The sequence below is a fragment of the Phacochoerus africanus genome, chromosome 8 (genome assembly GCF_016906955.1).
Source record: "Phacochoerus africanus isolate WHEZ1 chromosome 8, ROS_Pafr_v1, whole genome shotgun sequence".
In the NCBI taxonomy this organism is placed as follows: domain Eukaryota; kingdom Metazoa; phylum Chordata; class Mammalia; order Artiodactyla; family Suidae; genus Phacochoerus; species Phacochoerus africanus.
In genome coordinates this window covers 46251000-46267257 of record NC_062551.1, presented here as the reverse complement: position 1 = coordinate 46267257, position 16258 = coordinate 46251000, and the positions used below count along the sequence as shown (strand labels likewise).

The 16258-nt window shown below is 41.9% G+C and overlaps 1 protein-coding gene across 5 annotated transcripts in view; it reads right to left on the bottom strand.

Annotated features, from left to right (window-relative positions):
- The window catches only part of LOC125134212 (zinc finger protein 383), a 43069-nt gene that overhangs the window by 24534 nt on the left and 2277 nt on the right, over positions 1-16258 (bottom strand). For 3 of the 5 annotated variants that reach the window (XM_047793227.1, XM_047793226.1, XM_047793223.1), the window contains 2 exons: positions 5864-5990; positions 5459-5554 (listed from right to left, as the gene is read on the bottom strand). In XM_047793227.1, coding sequence (XP_047649183.1) covers positions 5459-5554; positions 5864-5990 — 223 coding nt within the window. Of the gene's footprint in view, positions 1-5458; positions 5555-5863; positions 5991-10516; positions 10574-16258 lie in introns of all 5 variants that reach the window. The other 2 variants (XM_047793224.1, XM_047793225.1) reach the window with 1 other exon arrangement.

Here is a 16258-nt window from a genome sequence, read left to right as displayed (position 1 = left end):
AAACGACATAGAGGTCTCATGTATATCTATTTAAATTGAAATATGGACAAGAAATGCACAAAAATTAATGAGGTATAATGCAGGAAGTGGAGGGAGAAGACTACAGAAATAGGAAACCACTATGATTCTTGCATATTGATGTAGATTGGCATTATCTGGAAAGGCTGATAAATATACAAAGCTTGGGCATATGGAAAGATGACTAGCTATAGACATATCTACATCAGCTTGTATGTATGTGTATGTAAGAGAGAGTGTATTATTATACTGTACGTATTACAAAAAGTGGATAAATTTTTATCTCCAGGAAAAGTCTCCTGAGAGGAATACATATAAAGGAAGAGTCTTGGACTCTGAAGTATAATAAAGTATATATTTGGTCTCTGTCTCCAGTAGCGAACACAGAGCTTCAAAAACCTTTGGCATTTTCTGAGGGACAGGAGTGTTCTCATTATGCTAATGAGGTAACTCACAGTGTGTCCCCAGATAGTTTTAGGGTGGTGACTGGTCACGAGAAACACCCGGAATATGATTAGAGGGTTGGAACTTTCAGCTACTTGACTTCCAAGGAAGCAGAGAGAGGCCAGAGATTGAATGGCCATTAACTTACTTAATCATGCCAATGCAATTAAGCCCCAATAAAAAACTCTGGACACCAAAGTTCAGTGGAGCTTTCTGGTTGGTGAACACACTGAGGTGCTGGGAGGTTGGAAACTCTACATCTGGAAGCCTACTCGAACTCACCTAATATGTATCCTTTAGAGTAAAACCGCAGTTCTAAGTATAGCACTTTCCTGATTCTGTGAGTGATTCTAGCAAATTATTGAGCATGCAAGGGTGACAGAAATTCCCAAATTTATAGCCACTTAATTAGAAGTGTGGGTGGTCTGAGGATCCCCTGAGACTTGAAGTTAGCGTTGGAAGTAAGGGCAGTCTTTTTTTTTTTTGTCTTTTTGCCTTTTCTTGGGCCGCTCCCGCGGCCTATGGAGGTTCCCAGGCTAGGGATCTAATCAGAGCTGTAGCCTCCGGCCTACGCCAGAGCCTCAGCAACTCCGGATCCAAGCCACGTCTGCGACCTACACCACAGCTCACGGCAATGCCGGATCCTTAACCCATGAGCAAGGCCAGGGATTGAACCTGCAACCTCATGGTTCCTAGTCAGATTCCTTAACCACTGAGCCACAACGGGAACTCCCAGGGGAGTCTTATGTAGGACTGACTGGCTGTTAACCTGTGGGGTCTATGCTAACTCTGGGTAGTTAATGTCAGAATTAAACTTCAGCACATCCAGTTGGGTATAAAACAGAATAGAGCCCTTATAAAGCACATATTGAATGCAGTTTGAAAGCGGTTACAGAGGTTAACCACATGAAGAAACAGCCTAAGTCTAAGGTAGTGAACTAATTCGATGTGAGTGGCAGACAGGGAAGGCTCAGAACATGCTATGGGCTGAGAACTCAGTGAAAATACTGTTTGCCTTGGAATTTTATGATGCTGATCTCAAGAGAGAGACTTGCTCATGTACCACAGAAGTGATTGATGGGGAGGCCACTGAGATTTAAGGCAGACAGAAAGAAAAAAAGACACAGTGCAACAACAAAGGAAACAATAAAGAAAACAAAATGACAACCTACGGAATGGGAGAAGATATTTGCGAATGATGCAACTGACAAGGGCTTAATTTCCAAAATATACAAATAGCTCATACAGCTCAATATTAAAAAAAAAAATAAGATTAAAAAAATGGTCAGGGAGTTCCCGTCGTGGCTCAGTGGTTAAAAAATCTGACTAGGAACCATGAGGTTGCGGGTTCGAGCCCTGGCCTTGCTCAGTGGGTTGAGGATCCGGTGTTGCTGTGAGCTGTCTGTAGGTTGCAGACGTGGCTTGGATCCCGCGTTGCTGTGGCTCTGGTGTAGGCCGGTGGCGACAGCTCGGTTAGACACCTAGCCTGGGAACCTCCATATGCCGCGGGAAGCCGCCCTAGAAAAGACAAAAAGACAAAAAAAAAAGTCTACAGTAAATGCTAGACAGGGTGTGGAGAAAGGGAACCCTCCTACACTGTTGTTGGGAACGTAAATTGGTGTAGCCACTACAGAGAACAGTAAATGCCTTTAAAAACTAAAAATAGAGTTACCATATGATCCAGCAATCCTGCTCCAGGGTATATATTCCAAGAAAACTATAATTTGAAAAGATATATGCATACCAATGTTCATATCAGCACTACTTACAACAGCCAAGACACGGAAGCAACTTAAATGTCCATTGACAGATGAATGAATAAAGAAGATATAGTACATATAAACAGTGGAGTACTATTCAGCCATGAAAAAGAATGAAATGATGCCATTTGCAGCAACATGGATGGACAAAGAGATTATCATCTCTAAGTGAAGTAAGTCAGAGAAAGTCAAACATCATATGACATCACTTAACATGTGGAATCTAAAAAACAAAGATGCAAATGAATTTATTTATGAAACAAAAAGACTCACAGACATGGAAAACAGACTTATGGTTACCAAAGGGGAAGGGTGGGGATAGGGATAAATTAGGAGTTTGGGATCAGCAGATACAAACTACTATATATAAAATAGATAAACAACAAGGTCCTACTGTATAGCACAGGGAACTATATTCAGTATCTAGAAATAAACTATAATGGAAAAGAGTCTGAAAAAGAGTATATGTGTATTTATAAATATATATACACATATATACATGCACATAAATATATACACACACACATATAACTGAATCACTTTGCTGTACACCAGAAACTAACATAACATTGTCTATCAACTATACTTCAGTTTTAAAAAAACATGATTAAAGGGAAAAATAATTCTCAGGAGTTTCATACAAGGATTGTTTTACAAAATGAAAGAGGAGGAGTTCCCATCGTGGCTCAGTGGTTAATGAACCCAACTAACATCCATGAGGACATGGGTTGGACACCTGGCCTTGCTCGGTGGGTTAGGATCTGGCGTTGCTGTGAGCTGTGGTGTAGGTCACAGACACAGCTCAGATCCTGCGTTGCTGTGGTTGAGGTGTAGGCTAGCAGCTACAGCTCCAATTCAACCCCTAGCCTGGGAACCTCCATATGCTGTGCGTGCAGCCCTAAAAGACAAAAAAAAAAAAAAAAGACATAGTGTAAGACACTGTCATAGAAAGATAACAGGAGCCAGAAGCAGACTAATGAGAGCTGAGTCTCAACACTGATAGCTCCTCACTATACATTCCTAGCCACTTATTTAACCTTTCTAGTCCCCAGTTCTTCATCTGTAAAAGGGAGATAATCCTTAATTTATATTTACATTATTTGTTCCCTTACGTCCTTCAGATCTTAAAATACCATCTCATCAGAAATGAGTTCCCATCCTGGCACAGCGGAAATGAATCTGACTAGGAACCATGAGGTTGCAGATTCGATCCCTGGCCTTGCTCAGTGGGTTAAGGATCCAGCATTGCTGTGGTGTAGGTCGAAGATGCGGCTCGGATCCCGCATTGCTGAGGCTGTGGTGTAGGTCAGCAGGTGTAGCTCCAATTCGACCCCTAGATTGGGAACCTCCATATGCTGTGGGTGCAGCCCTAAAATGAAAAAAAAAAAAGAAAGAAAGGCCTTCTCTACCTCCCTTCTTAACACTTATCATAATCTGATATCATATATACATAAATATAATTTCTCTCTCATATTCTCTAGAATATAGGCTTTAGGATAGCAGAGATTTAAATGTTTGGTTCAATACTATAATTGCAGCATCTAGACCAATGCTTAGCATATAGAGTCTTCCATAAGCACTCTTCTGGTTTTCCTCCTTTATACCAAATCTCTTCCTTTTTTTTTTTCCAAATCTGTTCTTCTCAGCTACCTCTTCCGTCCCAATTTAAGCAAAGACCTTTTTGTTTTCCCAACACTGTCTCTATAAATAGTGACTGCAATCATTTGTAAGGCTCCAACTGCTGGGTCAGTATGAATTCATTCCACTTCTGTATATTTAGCCTCTGAGTTTCTGCTAATCTCCCTGTCTGATTCTTTTACTAATCACTTCTCTGCCTTTGGGTAAAATCAAGTGAGTCTTTTACTAGACTCTATTTTGTGAAAGTTATTTATGAATATACGTTACTTTTTGACTCCAAGTTCTTTTATTAATTAATTAATTTTTATTAAAGTATAGTTGATTTACAATGTTGTGCCAACAGCTGCTGTAACAGCAAAGTGACTCAGTCATGCCAGGGAACGAGTCCAAGCCATAGCTGGGACCTATGCCACAGCTGCAGCAATGCTGGATCCTTAACCTGCTGAACTCCTACATTCTTTTTTTAATAATATTTTCCATCATGGTCTATCCCAGGAGATTGGATATAGTACCCTGTGCTACACAGTGGGACCTTTCCATAAATCCATTCTAAATGTAATGGTTTGGGAGTTCCAGTCGTGGCTCAGCGGAAACAAATCTGACTAGGAGTCATGAAGTTGCGAGTTCGATCCCTGGTCTTGCTCAGTGGGTTAAAGATCTGGCGTTGCCATGAGCTGTGGTGCAGGTCGAAGACGTAGCTTGGATCTGCTGTTTCTGTGGCTGTGGTGTAGGCCTGCAGCTGTAGCTCCGATTAGACCCCTAGCCTGGGAACCTCCATATGCCGTGGGTGCAGCCCTCAAAAGCAAAAATAAAATAAAATAAATATAATGGTTTGTATCTACTAACCTCAAACTCCCAGTCCATCCCATCCACTCCCTTAGACTCTGAGTTCTTAAGAAGTGACACAATCAGCAAACTGCAGCCTAAAGCAGACTACTTTGAACAAATTAGGAAATCAAAAATATTGAATAAAGGAAAACGGACAACAAACTGAAAAAAGTCAGTCACTGGCAAGCAGTTATAATGAAGACCAGTACTTGGAGGGGAGTGGAAGTGCAGATACATGCATACACACCTATATTTTGGGAGTGTGGATACAAATTATTTAGATGAGTCCAAAAGGAAGAAAAGCTGGCAAGGAAGGAACCCATAAAATATGGGTAGGTGTTCCCTGGCAGCCTATCAGTGAAGGAGTCAGTGTTGTCGCTGCTGTGGCTCAGGTTCAGTGCCTGGCCCAGAAACTTCCACATGCTCTGGGCAAGGTGGGAAAACAAAAAATAAACAAACAAACAAAAAACCCGAAAAACCATGGTTAAAAGAGTTTTCTTTACAGGGGAGGTGAGGGCACCTTCCACTTGAAATTAAGAGGGGTATTGGAGAAAAGGAGTAGAAAGGGCAGTAGGTGACAGAAGGAATGAAACAGGTCATTTGTAAACTCATGCTAAAAAGACTATAGACAGAGACTGCAGTCACTTGCAAGGCTCCAACAGTCCTGCAGTTTTGATGGGAGCGCTTGAGAACATCTCAAAAATGCTGTTTCTTCACTGATCAGTTATTACCTGCAATGCCCTGCTGCTGACCAATCATTTCTCACTCACCTGAACACAGGCCTCTTGTCAGCTCTCTGCCAACCATCCAGGGCTCTTTCCCTTGTTCCAATAAGGAGATCACTTGCGGCTTAGGCATGCAAAGTCCTGCTCACAAGAAAAGATGTGGAACATGGTTATGCTGTGGGTAAATCAGGTCCAGAAATAAGATCCCAGACTCCTGATGATCAAGGAAGAGATGCCACTAGAGGAACAGTCAAAGAAAGATGAAGATGAGGCTCAGCCATTGCCAGCTGGAGCTTCCTATTTCCCACTCTTCATTTCAGTTCAAACCACTTATTTGGGAACAGGGAGCAGAAATCCAGCAGGGGACTTGAAAAGCAGCTGAGAAATTCACTGTGGAAGAAACTGACATTCCAGAGGAGAACTCAAAATTACTGATATAGATGCCCTTACCCATTGACACCAGATTGCTGTAATTCTCCAACATCACGTCCCTGTACAGGTCCCTCTGGGCAGGGTCCAGGAATTCCCACTCCTCTTGAGAGAAGTCTACAGACACATCGCTGAACATCACTGACCCCTGAAACAATAAACACGTATATGACTTGTGTAACAAAAGAAATATTTCAGAGACCATTATGCTTCTATTTGGGGGCAAAGCAATTGAGCGATTTCATTGGTGTCACTGAGAACCAGAATGTTTGGATCCTAGAAAAAGATATATAATTTATAAAAAGATATATATGGAGTTCCCATCGTGGCGCAGTGGTTAACGAATCCGACTAGGAACCATGAGGTTTCGGGTTCGGTCCCTGCCCTTGCTCAGTGGGTTAACGATCCAGCGTTGCCCTGAGCTGTGGTGTAGGTTGCAGATGCGGCTCGGATCCCGCGTTGCTGTGGCTCTGGCGTAGGCCGGTGGCTACAGCTCTGATTCGACCCCTAGCTTGGGAACCTCCATATGCCGCGGGAGCGGCCCAAGAAATAGCAACAACAACAACAACAACAAAAGATATATGTGATATATATCCTTTATATACATATTTGAATCCTAGAAAAATGTGCCAGAGTTGTTACAAATTCATATACAATTTATATATGTAAATTCCTGACTCAATCCATAGAGAAGACCTAAAAACAATAATTAACCCAGCAGCAATAAGCATCCTTATTGTCTAGATTATAGTCTCTAAGGACCCTATTCAAATGAAAAGAGTCAAAATTCTTTGGAGAAAGAGATGATTTCAGGATTGAATCCGAAAGCACTGGATGAGTCTGAACATTGCTATATCAGCAAACAAGAGAGCAATAAAAAACTATTAGAATCATGTTAAAAGGACACAGGAGCCAAACTGAAGAGCCTCCCACTAGTCAATGATGGTATAATTCAAGGATCAAATGTGTGATCAGATCAAAAATGTTTAAATCCATAGCTCATAACAATATTGAATAAAAAATTACCAGTCATCTTTGTAGGATTCTAAGAAACCAACTAATTATTTAAAAAATTGGCAAATAGGAGTTCCCGTCGTGGCACAGTGGAAATGAATCCAATTAGGAACCATGAGGTTTTGGGTTTGATCCCTAGCCTCACTGAGTGGGTTAAGGATCTGGCGTTGCCGTGAGCTGTGCTGTAGGTCGCAGACACAGCTCAAATCTGGTGTGGCTGTGGCGTAGGCCGGCAGCTACAGCTCCGATTCAACCCCTAGCCTGGGAACCTCCATATGCCGCAGGTGCGACCCACAAAAGACAAAAAGACAAAAAAAAATGACAAATAAAGAATGTTTGATTCTTGGAGTTCCCATTGTGGCACAGCAGAAACAAATCTGACTAGTAGTATCCGTGAGGATGCAGGTTCCATCCCTGGCCTCGCTCAGTGGGTCAGGGATCTGGCATTACCTCAAGCTGTGGTGTAGGTTGAAGACATGGCTCGGATCCCGAGTTGCTATGCTGTGGTGTAGGCCAGCAGCTGTAGCTCTGACTAGACCCCTAGCCTGGGAACCTCTGTATGCCAAGGGCACAGCCCTAAAAGAGCAAAAAAAAAAAAAAAAGCTTGATTCTCTTCCATACAAGCTGTCCTGCTGTCCTTTAGGGTAAAAGAACAACTGATGAGATGTTTTACTGTACAGATAGTACTCTACCCAATCCATGAAGAAGGAATTCCTTTTGTGACTTCTAATGAACTAATGAATCTAGACAATAAGCATCACCAGTGGCTAACACTGTAAAAGGAAAGAGAAGCAGAAATAATGTGCTTCCTAATGGAATCACACATCACCACCTATGAAATATTCTTGACTAAAAAATCCCAACTAAATCTGATCAAGCTCCTAGATCCAACTACCAATTTTTAGGAAACACTTACATGATATCACAGAGAAGCAAGCAGCAAAACCTAAAAAACTGTACAAAAAGAAAAGAGATGGAAGGGGTACCTACAAAGTAAGAGACTCTAAAGACAGCAAACAATTGCAGGGCACAGTCCTGACTTGGAACCGATTTCAACTAAATGACTAAAAAATTAGACAATTAGGAAAAGTTGAAGAATGACTAGATGATGATATTAACAAATTATTTTCAACCTTTTCCAATGCAATAATGGCAAACTGATTGTTTTTTTAAAATAGTCTTTATCTTGGAGTTTTCTTCTGGCACAGGAAATTAAGGATCCAGCATTGTCATTATAGCAGCTTGCATTGCTGCTATGGGTTTGATCCCTGGCTCAGGAACCTCCATATGCCACAGGCATGGCCAAAAAATAAATAATATTTATATTTTAGCGATATATGTTAATTTGTATTTGCTTCAAAATAATAAAATAATCCTGTGTGCGGGAATGAGGGGAGGGGAGTATGCATGGGAGAAATGGGTGCATAACAGGTGAAACAAGATTGACTGGAGCTAATAATAACAGAAACTCAGTGGTGACCATGTGGTACTTCAGAAGACTACTTTTCTGTGCCTGGAATTTATTAGGTTATTATTTATAAGGTTTTCTAAAGTGAGGTAGTAGAGAATAGTTACAGTAGAATATTTACAAGGTCCTAATCATGTGTATAGCATCAATTTAAGCATAATTGTAATATAACTCTGTTGTGGAGGAAGGAAGTAGAGAATGTGAGGTGGCAATTCTATTTTGTCTTTTTTGTTTTTTGTTTTTTAATTTTTTTCCTTAACCCTCTGAGCCCCAATGGAACTCCTTCATATTATTTAATTTCTTTTTTTTATTTTTTAGGGCCACACTCACAGCATATGGAGGCTCCCAGGCTAGGGGTCAAATTGGAGTTGTAGCTGCTGGCCTATGCCACAGCCGCAGCAACACCAGATCCAAGCCACATCTTCGACCTACACCACAGCTCATGGCAACGCTGGATCCTTAACCCACTGATTGAAGCCAGGGACCGAACCCGCAACCTCATGGTTCCTAGTCGGATTCGTTTCTGCTGCGCCATGATGGGAACTCCTGAGGTAGCAATTCTAAATCCACATATACCTTCATATAAATACCTAGAAAATGTCTAAAAATGGATTAATCAAGAAAGAGCAACACAGGAATGTTAATTTAAAACATGGTTAAATTCAGAGTTCTTGTTGTGCGTGGCGCAGTGGTTAACGAATCTGACTAGGAATCATGAGGTTGCCAGTTCGATCCCCGGCCTCGCTCAGTGGATTAAAAGATCTGGTGTTGTCCTGAGCTGTGGTGTAGGTCGCAGATGTGGCTCGGATCTCGTGTTGCTGTGGCTGTGGCTGTGGCAAAGGCATCACTGGCTCCGATTGGACCCCTAGCCTGGGAACCTCCATATGTGGAGGGTGCAAAAGGACAAAAGACAAAATATATATATATATATATATATACATTTTATATTTATATTTATATTTATAAATATAATAGGACAAAAGACAAAAATAAATAAATAAAAAAAATATAGTTAAATTCTATTGGATTTAGCTAAGAGTTGAGAATGTTTGCCTTTAGGGAGAGGATGAAGTGGTAAGTCAGGGGCCTGGTCTTAATACTCCTTGATTTATTAAAAAAAAAATTTTTTATTTGTTTTTAAGGCCACGCCTGCAGCACATGGAAGTTCCCAGGCTAGGGCTGAATTGGAGCCACAGCTACTAGCCTACACCAAACAGCAATGCCAGATCTGACCCCCATCTGTGACCCATGTCATAGCTTGTAGCAACGCCAGATCCTGAACCCACTGAGTGAGGCTGGGGATCGAACCCAAATCCTCATGGATATTGGCCAGCCAGGTTCCTAACCTGCTGAGCCACAACAGGAACTCCAATCATTGAATTTTTAACATGTGAAATTTGAGCAACACTTTTTTTTTTATTTGTTTTTGCTTTTTAGGGCCACACCTGAACTATTTTACTAGAAAATACTGATTTGTAGAGATAATCTTTTTTTTGCTTTTTTTTTTTTTTTTTTTTTTTTTTTTTTTTTTTAAGGAACACACCCTCAGCATATGGAAGGTCCCAGGCTAGAGGATGAATCAGAGCTATAGCTGCTGGCCTTCACCACTGCCATAGCAATGTGGGATTTGAGCCACATCTGCAACCTACACCACAGCTCACAGCTTTGCTGGATGCTTAACCCATGGAGCAAGGCTGGGGATCGAACCCACGTCCTCATGGATACTAGTCTGTTTCATTACCGCTGAGCCCCAACAGAATTACCCTGCAGAGATAATCTTTTCCATGTTTATCTCCCAGCTAAGCAACTCAAACCTCTGCCTCATCAAATCACCACCCAGACAGATCAAGTTTATTCTACAAATCTTCTCTTGTTTCCTTTAAGAAAAAGCATTTCCTCGTCCTCAGGCCCTGGGAGAGGGCTGAGAAAAGAGATGCTCAATTATTTACTGAATGAAAATATTAATGCTGAGTCAAAAGAAGAGGGGCGCTTAGGAACAGGATTATTTGGTTAGAATGAGAGGAAAGGGGGACTAGGACCCTAACAGCCAGAAAGGTCAGGAAAAGGAAAACAAACTTTCACATGCCCTTAAAAGAAGGGTTTTTTTCTTAAGAAAACCTGGATGTCAGAAAGGTTAAAAAAAAAAAAAAAAGAAAGAAAGAAAGAAAAAAAAAAACCATTAATTAACTCACCCGGGCCATGGCTTTCAGTGTTAGAGGAGACAATCAATCCTCCTTGGGGCCGTTCTCCTGGAAAAGGAAGGTGTTCTGAGAGGGCAGGGGGAGCAAAGACATACTCTAGAAATCACACTGACCCTACAGTTCTCAGACTGTCCAGGCAAAACTACCTCCACTTCCCTTGATCTCAGGATTTAACTCCAGTTAGTGGGAGTATGGAATAAATCCTCCTCTGTTCCAACCCCAGAAACCCCCGCTTTAGCTACAGCAAGATGGACCCTGGCTAGGTGATCCAAATGAATGCAGAAGCAGATTCCTTCTCCTCCACCCGAGCAACCCAGGTTCCTGCCTCAGCCAAGTGATTCAGGCAAGACCTTGCCCCATCCCAGCGATGCTGTTGCTCTGAGCAGATCCCTCCCCTGCAGCCCTCAGGTCCCCAAGCTACATTCACCTAAATGGTACCTTTGGACAGGAACATAGTTCACGCTAATTAGAAGGACTAAAGACTTCCCTAATCAGATCAACCATGATGGAAGATAATATAAGAAAGGGATATGTATATATATAAAATATAAAATATGTGTATGATCGGGTCACTTTGTCACACAGCAGAAATTGGCATAACATTGTGAATCAATTATAATTTTTTAAAGTAATAAAAAATAAAATTAATTTTTTAAAAAGGCTTTCCTAATCAGGGAGTTCCCGTCGTAGCTCAGTGGTTAGCAAATCCGACTAGGAACCATGAGGTTGCAGGTTCGATCCCTGGCCTTGCTCAGTGGGTTAAGGATCTGGTGTTGCTGTGGCTGTGGCGTAGGCCAACGGCTACAGCTCCGATTCGACCCCTAGCCTGGGAACCTCCATATGCCGTGGGAGCGGCCCAAGAAATGGCAAAAAGACAAAAAAAAAAAAAAGGCTTCCCTAATCAAATCTCATTTCCCAAAGCTAAGAAAGTCAACTTCTCCCACTACATACCCACACCCATACTCACACTGGGGCACTCCTCATCCTTATGCTCTGGCTTTGGTTGGTTTTTATTTATTTTTATTTTTTTATTTTTTGCTTTTTAGGGCCACATCCACAGCATTCCCAGGCCTATGGGAATGCTGCCAGCCTATGCCACAGCCACATCAACGCAGGATTCAAGCCACATCTGTGACCTACACCACAGCCACTGAACAAGCCCCAGAAGTGAACCCAAATTCTCGTGGATACTAGTGGGATTCATTACCACTGAGCCACAATGGGGCTCCCCTACCTAGACATATTTATATAAATTTCTCTTTTTTCTACAACTTTAATGCTTTCATTTGTTACATTTAAGTCTTTAATCAATTGCTATTTTATTTTGGTATAAACTATTTGGTAAAGGAAAATAGAATAAGAATATGAATTATAATTTTATTTTAGTATAAGATATGAATTAGGAATTCTACTTCATCTTCCCCCACAGGGGCCTACCCAAGTATGCCAAGTCACATATGAGTAATACAATATTTCAAAATAATCATTATCTTATATGCCACTAAGAAAGAAAGAAACTAGTTAAGATATAACCTGACTTTGGGTATGCTGAAATGAGGGGAAAAAAGATGAGCCTCAGAACAGATGACTATGGAATATATTTTCCCTACTGATTTAAATGCTACCATCGGAGTTCCTATCGTGGCGCAGTGGTTAACAACCTGACTAGGAACCATGAGGTTGTGGGCTCAATACCTGGCCTTGCTCAGTGGGTTAAGGATCTGGCATTGCTGTGAACTGTGGTGTAGGTCACAGACGCGGCTTGGATCCTGTGTTGCTGTGGCTGTGGTGTAGGCTGGCAGCTGTAGCTCTGATTCGACCCCTAGCCTGGGAATCTCCATATGCCGCAAGTGCAGTCCTAAAAAGCAAATAAATACATAAATAAATAAATGCCACCATTATAGATGATACATGTTTGGATGTATGTGTGATTCTGTATTTGTGATTCAGTGATTCGTTTCATTCTCTATTTATTATAATTTAAAAATATGTTTTAGGAGCTCCTGCTGTGGCACAACAGGATCAGCAGTGTCTCAGGAGAGCTGGGACACTGGTTCAATCCCCAGCCCAGCACAATGGGTTAAGGATCCCGCATTGCTACGGTTTAGGTTGTGACTGCGGCTCAGATCTGATCCCTGGCCTGGGAATTCCATGTGCTGTGGGGTGGCCAAACATGAAAAAATAAAAAAAAGTTTTAACATCTTGATATATTAAGACCCCTCTGCTCCATACCTATCAGAATGGCCAAAATCCAGAACACTGATTAACACCAAATGGTGGTGAGGATGTGGAGCAACAGGAACTCTCATTCATTGCTGGTGGGAATGTCAAACAGTACAGCCACTTCGGAAGACAGTTTGGCAGCTTCTTACACAAGTAAACACACTCTTACCATATGATCTGACAACAGCACTCCTTGGTATTTACCCAAAGGAGTTGAAAAATGAGGCCACACAAAAACTTGTGCACAGATGTTTATAGCAGCTTTAGTCATAATTATAAAAACATTCGTTTAAAAAAAAATTCAGTTATAATTAGAAAAAAAACAAGATGTCCTTTCGTAGATGAATGCTTAAATAAACTGGGGACTTCTAAATAATGGAGTTTTTTATTCAGCAATTAAAAAGAAATGAGTTATGGAGTGATGGAAAGACATATTACTAAGTGAACGAAGTCAATACGAAAAGCTGTATCTGCCCACGATATGACATTCTGGAAAAGGTAAAACTACGGAGACATTAAAAAGATGTGTTGTTAGGATGGAAGAGAGGAGCAGAAGAATGAATAGGTGAAGCACAGAGGATTTTTAGGGCAGTTAAAATACTCTGAACAGGAGTTCCCATCATGGCTCAGTGGTTAATGAATCCGACTAGGAACCATGAGGTTTCGGGTTCGATCCCTGACCTTGTTCAGTGGGTTAAGGATCCGGCATTGCCGTGAGCTGTGGTGTAGGCTGCAGACGTGGCTCGGATCCCGAGTTGCTGTGGCTCTGGCATAGGCCAGTGCCCACAGCTCCGATTCGACCCCTAGCCTGGGAACCTCCATATGCTGCAGGAGTGGCCTAAGAAACGGCAAAAAGACAAAAACAAAAATAAACAAACAAACAAAAACAACTCTGTACAATATCACAATGGCAGATATAGACCATTACACATTTGTCCAAACCCACGGACTATACAAAACCAAGATTGAACCCTATTGTAAACTATGGAATTTGGGTGATGATATGTTAATGTAGGTTCATCAATGGTACCAAATGTACCACTATTGTGGGGGATGTCAAAATGGGCTAAGTGGACCATCACGGCTCAGTGGTTAACAAACCCGACTAGGAACCACGAGGTTGTGGGTTTGATCTCTGGCATCACTCAGTGGGTTAAGGATCAGGCATTGCTGTGAGCTGTGGTGTAGACTGCAGACGTGGCTCGGATCCCATGTTGCTGTGACTGTGGTATAGACAGTTGGCTACAGCTCTGATTGGACCCCTAGCCTGGGAAACTCCATTTGCCGTGGGTGCAGCCCTCAAAAGACAAAAAAAAGAAACAACAAAAAAGGGCTAAGCACAGGTGGAGGGAGGGTGTATATGAGAAATCACCATACCTTCCTCTGAAATTTGCAGTAAATCTAAAACTGCCCTAATGAATGAGCAAAAGAAAAAGAGATTCTGACTCCGAAGCCCGACTATCTAGATTTTTTAAAATAATAATAGGAGTTCCCGTCGTGGTGCATTGGTTAACGAATCCAACTAGGAACCATGAGGTTGCGGGTTCGGTCCCTGCCCTTGCTCAGTGGGTTAACGATCCGGCATTGCCATGAGCTGTGGTGTAGGTTGCAGACGCGGCTCGGATCCCGCATTGCTGTGGCTCTGGCGTAGGCCAGTGGCTACAGCTCCGATTCAACCCCTAGCCTGGGAACCTCCATATGCCGCGGGAGCGGCCCAAGAAATAGCAACAACAACAACAACAACAAAAAAAGACAAAAGACAATAATAATAATAATAATAATAATTTCTCATTACTCATCTTTTTCAAAAGTTTCCATGTGAACACAGATAAGTTAAAAAAAAAAAAACTGTACTGGCATTTTTTTCCTCTGAGACTGCATAAAATGAATAGATTACTTGAAGGAATTCTGTGATTATGTTGGGCCTTGCTTCCCTTGAACACGGAATAACTTTTAATTTATTCAAGTTAATGTTTGTGACCTTCAGGAACATTTAAAAGTTTTCTTCATATCTATCATGCACATTTTTATTCAGATTATTCCTAGGTGTCTTACACTGATTCTTTTCTTTCTTTCTTTCTCTGTCTTTTTGTCTTTTCTTGGGCCGCTTCCTGCGGCATATAGAGGTTCCCAGGCTAGGGGTCTAATCAGAGCTGTAGACACTGGCCTACGCCAGAGCCACAGCAACGCAGGATCTGAGCCGCATCTGCGACCTACACCACAGCTCATGGCAACACCAGATCGATAACCCACTGAACAAGGCCAGGGATTGAACCCGCAACCTCATGGTTCCCAGTCGGATTTGTTTTTTTTTTTTTTTTTTTTTTTTTTTTTTAATGGCCACACCTGTAGCATGTGGAAGTTCCCAAGTCAGGGGTCAAAATGGAGCTGCAGCTGCAGGCCTATGCCGAAGCCATGGTAACACCAGATTGGAGCCCCATCTGTGACCTACACCACAGCTTGTGGCAACACCAGATCCATAACCCACTGAGCGAGACCAGGTATCAAAACTTGTCCTCACAGACACTATGTCAAGTTCTTAACTTGCTGAGCCACAATAAGAAATCTGCTACACTTTTTTTTTTTTTTGGCCTCATATGGTGTTCCTGGGCCAGGGATCAGATCTGAGCCGCAGGTGCAACCTAAGCCACAGCTTCTGCAACGCCAGATCCTCAACCCACTGTGCTGGGCTGAAGACTGAACCTGGGTCTCAGTGCTCACAAGATGCCAGTGATCCTGCTGCACCGTGGTGGGAGCTCTGTTACACTATCCTCCTATGGTTGTTTAAATGGTGTCTTTTCCCAACATATCTTCCACCTATTTTTTTTTAATAGACAAAGTCTATTGATTTAAGGAGGCTGACTTAGTACCTATTTGAATTTTATTATTTGCACTAGTTTTCAGTGTGTAACGAGATGTTAAAATGTGCCTCTCTCATCCTCAGTTTAAGAGAAACCCTGGAGGAGAGCCAGATAACATGGGCCACAAAACTTTGATTCCACAGTGAAAACCTTGGCTGTGTTATGATGCATAAGAGCTGGCTGGAAACTGATTTTGTGTCCTCGGTTCATTTCAATTGCTATTCCAAAGATATTTCAGAGATTGAAGAGTGTATGAGATAGGTATATTTTTGGAAAGCAATGGTATGCTATCTCATAAGGAAAAAGAGGGGACCCCAGTGCCACCAGGATTTCAAGTGGAATGGAATGAGAGTTCTTAGGAGAACTTTCCTTGTGTCTCCAGAGTTTAGAAGGCACAAAGAATGGGGACTGTTTCCCCTGGGACTAGACATGGACACAACAATAGGATCTGGACAGGGTTTAGGTTTATTCCAAGCCTACCAAGAGGATTTCCAGTAGGGGAACTTGCCCTCTAGAGAAGGGCTCCATGAAGGACTAATGCCCAAGGGTTGAATGTAGGACCTACAGAGCCATTGCCTTCTCCTCATGAAAGTCAGATGTGAGGGAGTTCCCTCATGGCTCAGAGGGTTAAGGATCTCACATTGTCACT